The 8,427-nt window shown below is 41.5% G+C and overlaps 1 protein-coding gene across 5 annotated transcripts in view; it reads right to left on the bottom strand.

The window, feature by feature from the left end:
• The window catches only part of atp2b3b (ATPase plasma membrane Ca2+ transporting 3b), a 63,933-nt gene that overhangs the window by 50,350 nt on the left and 5,156 nt on the right, over positions 1-8,427 (bottom strand). For 3 of the 5 annotated variants that reach the window (XM_016680523.1, XM_016680524.1, XM_016680525.1), the window contains exon 1: positions 6,629-6,878. In XM_016680523.1, coding sequence (XP_016536009.1) covers positions 6,629-6,878 — 250 coding nt within the window. Of the gene's footprint in view, positions 1-6,628; positions 7,450-8,427 lie in introns of those variants that run through there. The other 2 variants (XM_007569768.2, XM_007569769.2) reach the window with 1 other exon arrangement.

Genomic DNA, 8,427 nt, shown 5'->3' with positions numbered 1-8,427 from the left:
ATGGATGGATGGATGGAATTTTTAAACAATGAAAAAAGTAAAGTCTGGAAATGTTTTTGGCTGATATTGATTTTTTTTTGTCTGAAAGGTTGCTAAGCTGGCAACAGCAGGGTAAGCATCAATACCAATTTGTGTTAGGAACCCTCTACTATAGTCAGTATTTTATGGTGTTATGGTAGCAGTGATAATAACTGCTGCCGATCTGTTTATATGTAAAAAGTTAGACCATTTTATACATTCTTCTTAGAAGTTCTTGTGTAACGGCTATCATATTGTGAGAGTCTTTTATAAGCTTATCTTGTCTGTTTTAATTTCCATTGGCTCCTGTTTCTATGTCCTTTCTGTAATAGAAACAGAGGTGACAGCATAATAATGCCAGTACATCCACTCAAAGATCAATAAACATTAAGTTCTAACAAACACTTAACACTGGACCTGAAAGACATTCTAAATATCTAAAATAAATGAACCAAACAACTCAACGCAATTGATAAAATGGATACGGAAGTCTCTATAAACAAAACTATTCCTCAAAAAAGGAAACCAGTGCACCAGCCTGTTGACTTTTGTTTTTCCTTTGGTAGACAGACAGAGAGAGAGAGAGAGAGAGAGAGAGAGAGAGAGAGAGAGAGAGAGAAAAGGAAAAAAAACAAGTATGCAAATAGAAATTATTGAGCTCGCTTTAATTTGTCATGATGTGATTAACTGATTTATTGCTTACTGCACTAGCTCCTTTGCTACCCTAAAAATGGCTAAGTGGGTCTTGAAAATGGATGAATTAATTTCTTTTAAAAAATCAAAGAGTCAGGCCAAGAGCTCTTTCTGTATTTCAAGTGTATTTTGCTCATGTGTTAGTTAATCTAAATAAATATTTTGAGAACATGTACGTTTTTGCAAAGTCTACCTCAATCTGCAGCCTCCTCAACTCCCCTTCAGCCTCAGCAGTTTCCAAGGTGACCGGGATATTAGGTCCAGGGCTTCCTGTGTCTAACAGGTTTCTGCCCAGCAACAGGTGATGTCATTGCTCCAGTCTGAATGGTTTGAGAGGAGTTTTTCTTCCTGGGGTTTTTTCCGATTGGCTACCAGCACTGAGGAAGGCGGGGATTTGTGAGCTGCGGTTGGCTGATACGGTTGTCTGTCCCTCCATCCTGGATGAAACATGCTTGCTGCAGGGACTCATGCAGCAGAGCAGCTGCGTGGAATTCTGACACTCAACAGGGTTCAGGCCGAGGCAAAGAGAGGAGCGACACAAAACAAGTGACCCAGTGCTGAGTAATCGCAGAGAGCCGTACCCTCCTATCATTAGCTCTCTTTCTTCTCCTCTCTTTTTTCTCATCCCTCTTCCATAGCTCTCTTCCCTCTCTCTCAATCTCTCCTTGATGTGTCCTTGACAATGCGGCAAGCTGTTCAAGCTCTCCCTCCTCACCCCTTAGCTTTCTCCTCTTAAAACACATACAGTCTCTCACTCCCTCTTCCAAATTGCTGTCCCTCCTACATTCTGGCTGTTTGCTGTGGATGTAATGCTCTCGTACCGCAGTGCTGGTGTATCCATATGTGTCAGAGAGAGGGAATGGGCTTTCACTCTGTTGGTTTAAGACCCATCCTACTTTATGTATCACATTACAGATGATGTACAGGACCAAGTGCGTTGTCACGTATCCATGCATGTATCCATATTTCACCTTCGGATCTGCCAAATCCAGCCCTTAGTTTGTTTGTTTTTTTCTTTTGTTTTTTGGACTCAGGGAAGCAGAGGATGCAGCCGATCAGCAGCAGATTAAAATGTTTTGGGTTCTGATTCGAGTTCGTACAGGCAGCTTTTGAGCAGTGGCTCCAAAGAAGTTACCGGAGAGGAGCATTTATGCATATTTGTGGGTAAACTGTGCTCTGTAGGTGGTTCTGCCGACACATGAGTCTGTGTGTCTGTGTGTGTGTTTGTGATGCGTTTGTTGGGACCTGCTGCACTGATTCCTGACCAACTCACAGTATCAAATTAGCAACACTCAACACAGACTTACTGTAACTCAACACCAGCAGCCCCTTACACTTTTCCTCCACCTCCCTCATTCACTCACAGAGACACACACACACACACACACACACACACACACCTCACAGACGCTGCAGTTAAACACACACTTTCGCTCAGCCTCCTTTATTCATCCATCTCTGTTTCTCTCTATCTGACAGTTCGGCATTATCCTTCTTTCTGTTGCTGACTTTGTGAGCCAACTTGTCGCCACTGTTGTGTTGCTAGGTTACAACTAGTTGAGGTAGTGGGCGTAGCGTGTTACCACACCCCTGTTAGAACCACTGTGCTCATTTACAGTACATGAACAGGCAAAGACAGGCAGTGATTGTATCTTTGTCATTTTTCATGAAAATTTCTTGTCATAAGAATTTAAATGTATCCTTGTCAGTTAATGTATAAAAAAAAGAGTAACATATTTATTTTACTATTTTTGCCCCACGAGAGCATCAATAAGTATCAGTAAATTCATAAATATGATTAAGTGAAGTCTGAAGTGTGCAGCTAAGTGATATAAATCATATCTCTAATAGAAATATTTGCTGTGCCATGCAGCTACCTGAAAATAAGAAATATTTTTTTATATATCAATTTTATTATTATCACAATGGTACAAAATATTATGATAAAACTCTAAACCATACCCTTGTGTTGATGGGAATTTTGGAATATAGTCCCGGAGGCGTATTTACAGATTTTATAAGAGAAGGTCTGGGTCTCTTCAGTGCAACACCTGGGATTTCTCCCATTGAGCTGGATTTCTCAGGATTCATTTCAATCGGGCCAATCAGCAAACAGGAGGAGTTGTGAACTATGATGATGACAAAGGCAATAGAGGAGGTGAACGAAGCCGTTCACTCATCATGCCGCCCATGCTTCCAAATATTGCATGATTAAACTTGGAGCAAGGGGAATGTTTAAGACATTTTATTGCTGCCGATATGTTTGTTTGACTCAGCTCTTCTCAGAGAATGTTGTTTACAGCGCAGGCAATTTCCAGTAAGCTTCATAGCGCAGCTTCCCTCACAAGCACATTATGTCACAGCCAAACATCAGCATATGGGTAAAACCAGATCCAACTGTTTCAAACTTCAACAGAGTCCACGCCTCTCATTCAGAGTTCACGCTATTGTGAAGCAATTATTTCACAACACTCAAAGATCCAGACTCTCTGGGCAAAGGAAAGCGTAGAACAAGGGGCTGGTTTTTACCAGGCTAGGGAACAGCCATACCCATCTGACATGTTGCATTCCACTTAGTGGTGTGAGACTTGCTCAGGAATGGAAACCCGTTCGTTCCATTGAGCTCTCTACACTTGGTTCTTGAGCAAATCTGAAGGCAACATGAAGATTCTGCAGAAAGTTGGTGCCCTCTGAACACCATGTGTGTAACTCCAATGCAGAGATTTGACATGAGCAATCACTTTTTTGTTGTTCATTCCTCGTCGCTTCCTCTTTGTATTGATAATAGCTGGATGTGAATTATTTAGTTGCAAGGAAATTTTTCAACTGGACTTGCTAGCATCATGTCATGGTGCAACACTGCAATTCACTCAACTCTTTGAGAGTGATCCAGTCTTAAATAAGTGTTTGTAGAAGTAACCTGCATGTGTAGGTGGCGGGTTCAATGCACCAAGGTCTTTAAAATCTAGTATCAAGTGTACATGTTAAAGTTCAATTTTCAACCATTTTCAAGTTAAATGGTTTCAACTTGGAAACATTTTCTAACATCCATTCAGTTTCTATTCCTAGGATAACCTGGTTCCTGCTGAAAGTTTATCTATCCTCAGTTGTCAATAAGTGAGAGGTCATATAGACAGTAGGGACGACGATGACGATGGTGGTAGGAGTTCAGTGGGTCACTAGTTCAATTCCCACTCTACCCGCCTTTGTCATTTGTGTCCTTTCGGAAAAACACAACCTTGTCTGCTAGAATGACCTAGCTGGTTTCCAGACCTGAATCCAATAGAGAACTCTGGAGGGAGCTGAAACCTTAAAGATAAATGTGGAGGAGTGGACCAAAATCCCTGCTGCAGTGCCTGCAAACCTGGTCAAAAACTAGAGGAAATGTCTGACCTAGTTGAGGCGCACTTATGATGAAAATGACAAATCTCTCCATTCTTTGGAAGTGGAGAAACTTCCAGTATACCAAATACTTAATTTCTACACTATATGGTAAAGACAGACTGACAAGATTCTTAACACACAGTGGCCTACAGCTGAAGTTCAACTTTGGGTAATCAACAAACACAGCAGCAAATATTCAACAGCATGACAGAAATGTTGCCCTGGGACTTTAAGTGAGCTGCGCAGTGAGCTGTGTAGAAAACATTCTCAGAAATAACTTTAAGATATATGTCCAGAAAAGGGGCTAAAATTGATTCACAATCATTTTGTGCATTGCCTAAGAAAAGCGTTCAGACAAGGCTTTTAAAGGTTCGACAAGCTGTGGATTCACAGGACCCACATAGTTTTTCATAAACAGCTTTCCAGTTTGGCTTCATTTTTGTTTAGTAAATAGTGATGAGGTGGAACACGCTGTGTGGTTAAAGATCATATTATGTAGACATTAAAACTCCAGTGCTATGAGTGTGACTTTTCTTTTACCATAACTTTACATTGCTACTGAGTTGGTACATAAGAAAAATATTAATATGCTTTCATCATTCTGATTTTTGTTGTTATACTGTTGAATAATTTAAAGTGAAAGGCTATATGAATGGGATCATCAAAAAACAGAAGAAGGTGTAAGTCCTTGGTATAAATGAAACCATGCAGTAGGTTAAATATAGCCTTCCACTGTGCAATTAGCTTTTTTCCCTCTATTGACTTACAATGAAAATACATCCACAAAAGTGTCTCAGCGTTCGGCTTTACAACTAAATCCATGATGTTAATGTTAGTGGATGCTTAATGAAATGTGGCGGGCCAATACAACTGTAAAGCACCTAAGTCAGCTGGCCTCAGTAAATCTCTGCACATTTCAACTACAGTTGTGGAAAGAAGAGCTGCAACAATAAAACAGCCTTCGGCTGAGGGTCAATATCGGGTTCTCTCGACCAGTGAAAATCAACATGCTCTATAGATTTCACTCTGAATTCTGATTTTCCCTCTCGTTTGTCTTACAAAGTAAATGTCTGCATCACAACTGTGGACGACCAAGCAAGTTCAACAGCAAAACAATGAAGGACCTCTCTGCCCACCACTCAATAGGCAATAAAACTATCTATTTTCCTTTCGATATTCAAAGATTCACTGTTAAAATAGAAGACCACCTGAGGAAAACTAAGGGTGTTTTCACACCTGATAGTCTGATAGACTTGGTTTGACTGAGAACCAAAATTGCAACATTTGTTACATTTTCAGTTGTGGTGATTCTGTTTCACACTGCACTGAGTCAAACAAGCCGGTTCCCCTCTGGCCTGTGGAGGCGCTGCACCATCACTGAAGGAAATTACACAAAACGTTTGAAGAAGACACTAAGTGCAACTTTCTTTGTCACAAAATGGAAACAAAAATGGAGTAGCATCAGATTTTAGCAAATGTAAGATTTTCTCTTTTGTCTTTGGCAAAAGACTATGAGCCATTTCTCCTCTTAGCGCCAAACATGCACATTTGTTTTGATTGTATTTACCCAGAATGCCCTGCACTATAGTCTGCTTAGTGTTCACATATGCATTCGAACTACACCAGACTTCACTTCAACCGAACTGAGACTTGGGTTTTCAGACAGACCAGAGTTCAATTTTTTGGTCTAGTCAAAGTTCAATTAAGCATTCACACCTCCTCAAAGAAACCAGAATTTATAGGCAAATAAACTATAGTTCAACAGAAGCGAACTCAACAGGACTGGTATTGTAGCTAAATTCAGATCTTTTGCTGAAATCCATTTTTTTTTTTTTTTTTGCCATGGCCGTTCTTACTGATGCACATCTGCAGGTTGGAGCTGTCTGAGATTCCTGGTTAATCCCACAGTAACACACTTTTACTTCATTCACCCATTGGTTTTTTGTTTTTTTTTTGCTCTCAGCTTTTCCTTCATTCATCCACCATAATCCTGTCATCCACTCATCAATCAGTCCATCCACCCGTATGCATGCTGCTCACCCAAAAACTGCCTCCTATAACCAGGATTACCCAGCCCAAGTGAAGTGTGTTTCTACAGTTTTGTCCTAAGTGCTTTCATTCTGTAGGATGCACTGAAGTTAATTCAGTTTGCTTGAGCAGGAATAACCCGGGCCTGAAACGACATTAATGCTCATTTCCAGTCTGTGTTTTTAGCGTGTTGTGTTTACAGTCTGTGCCGTTCACTTTGAGCCAAATGTTGATACCAGAGATCAAATGACTTGGATGCAGCTTTCACAGTTGTACTATCGTTTCAGCTCATGCTGCTGCGCTTTCATTCAGCACAGACGTGCCCGTTGAAACAATTCACTCACCCGTTTGTGAATGCAACGTTAAACATTTTACATGGAGTTTAAAGACATTTCCAGACACACTTAAGAGTGTGTACCAGTCTGTGCTCTTAACAAGTCGTCAATCTAGTTCAGCATCCTTTCATGTTTGTCTGTCAGCCCATTCAGGCCTTGTGTGTGCTCACCATCAGTGGTGCTGGACTGTAGTCTTTGGCAGAGGCCCTCTGTGTCTCCGTAGCCATCCTGGATCTTCTGTAGGGCATCAGTTCCTCTCAGCTCCATCAGCTCCCTCAGCTCCTTCACCGTGACCCCAAAGTCTCCCCCTGTGAGGCTGCCATCTGCCCTTCCTCCTCCTCCGCCCCTGCCTCGAGTCCCTTTGGGATAAAACTCCACAGCGCTGTTTGCCATTTCCCCCATTGTTGCTGTTGTTGACATGTCAGAAAGATAATTTGGATGTGATTTTTTGTCCGTTCTCTCCGTAGTCTACTCAGCTCCTCCTTCGTCTGGCAGGTGAAGGGTTGTTCATGTGCGCTTAATTTTTTTAAATTATTATTATTATTGTTGTTTAAACCGAGTGACTGAATTAATCTTCCTCTCTTTTTGTTTTTACTTCTTCATAAGGGGTGGTGGTTGTGTTTTTTTTTTCCCTCCTATCTACCTTGACCTAACCTCCCACTGCTCCTTTAAATCTCCATAACAGAGGGAGGCGGGGGAGGAGGGTGAGGAGGATGAAGGACAGCGAGCAGGAGCACTTCAGAGACGTGACGTCTGAATGAATCCAGCTTTCTTCTCCTCCGTCTCCCCGGCGACTCCACTCTTTCCTCGTCTCTGTCCCCCTCCCTCCAGGGTCACGGCTGGTCTGTGGACAAACGGACAGACATGCTGGTGGACTCGCAGACAGGGATGAAGCGATGATGGACAGATGGAAAGAGGGCAAAGGTGGCTGATAAATCACAGGCAGGAAGCAGATCCAGTTTAGAGGTATCTAGTGCTACACCACCAGGACCTGGAAGAGAGCACAGCGTACACCAAAAAAAACGTCAATGCTGACTTTTATTGATCTGTTTTTTTAAAGTGAGAATAAAATCATAACAGCATCCATCCTCATCTAAATAAATACTCAAACTAGCACATTGTGAGCTCTGAAGCACCTTCCACAGATCACCGCATGTGATATTTAAACCGACATCTATTGATTTTTTTTGGCATTGGCACTGTAACAAGGTGTAAATACAGTAATGAAACATTATCTTTGAAATAAAATTATAAGTGTACACAGAACAGCATGTTTATCTATCCAAGCAGATGAGAAGCAGCAGAATAGAATTGGATTTTTTTAAGTTAATATTCAATATTTAGTCCAGCAAAGGGTCCATGAGGTTCTCAAGTGACAGTACTCTATCGGCTGTTTCGAGTGAAACAGTTCGTCGAATTAAAAAGGGAGCAAATGTAAAGTCATCAACTGATTGGATAACATTTTTATCCAAAAACTAAAGACAGTTTGAATAAATCAAATATACATCAGTGCAAAAAGCTCCAAATCAGAGAGAGAGCTCGTGATGAGCTCTCTCATGAGAACACTTTATCATTTATCATTCAGCAAAATTTGTTATTGAGACAGATTCATCCGCAGCAATGCAGACACTTTTCTGGTTTGCTGTGGTGAGTCAAAAAGTAAAGCTCTCCATTTTCCAGTCCACTCATGTTCCGACCCTCGCCTATGATCATGAGGTATGCATCAACACCAAAAGAACAAGATCCTGGATACCAGCGGTCAAAATGAGCTTCCTTTGTAGGATGGCTAGACTCAGCCTTACAGATGGGCTGAGAAGTTCCATCATTCACAGGGAGCTAGCAGAGCTGCTGCTTCTCCACATTGAAAGGACTCATTTCAGGTGGTCTGGGAATCTGATCAGGGTGCCTCCTGGCCTGATCTCAGATAAGTGGAAGATAGATGGATGGATGGATGGATGGATGGATGGAT

The sequence above is a fragment of the Poecilia formosa genome, unplaced genomic scaffold (genome assembly GCF_000485575.1).
Source record: "Poecilia formosa unplaced genomic scaffold, Poecilia_formosa-5.1.2 Scaffold245, whole genome shotgun sequence".
Taxonomy (NCBI): domain Eukaryota; kingdom Metazoa; phylum Chordata; class Actinopteri; order Cyprinodontiformes; family Poeciliidae; genus Poecilia; species Poecilia formosa.
This window is presented reverse-complemented; position numbering and strand designations above follow the sequence as displayed.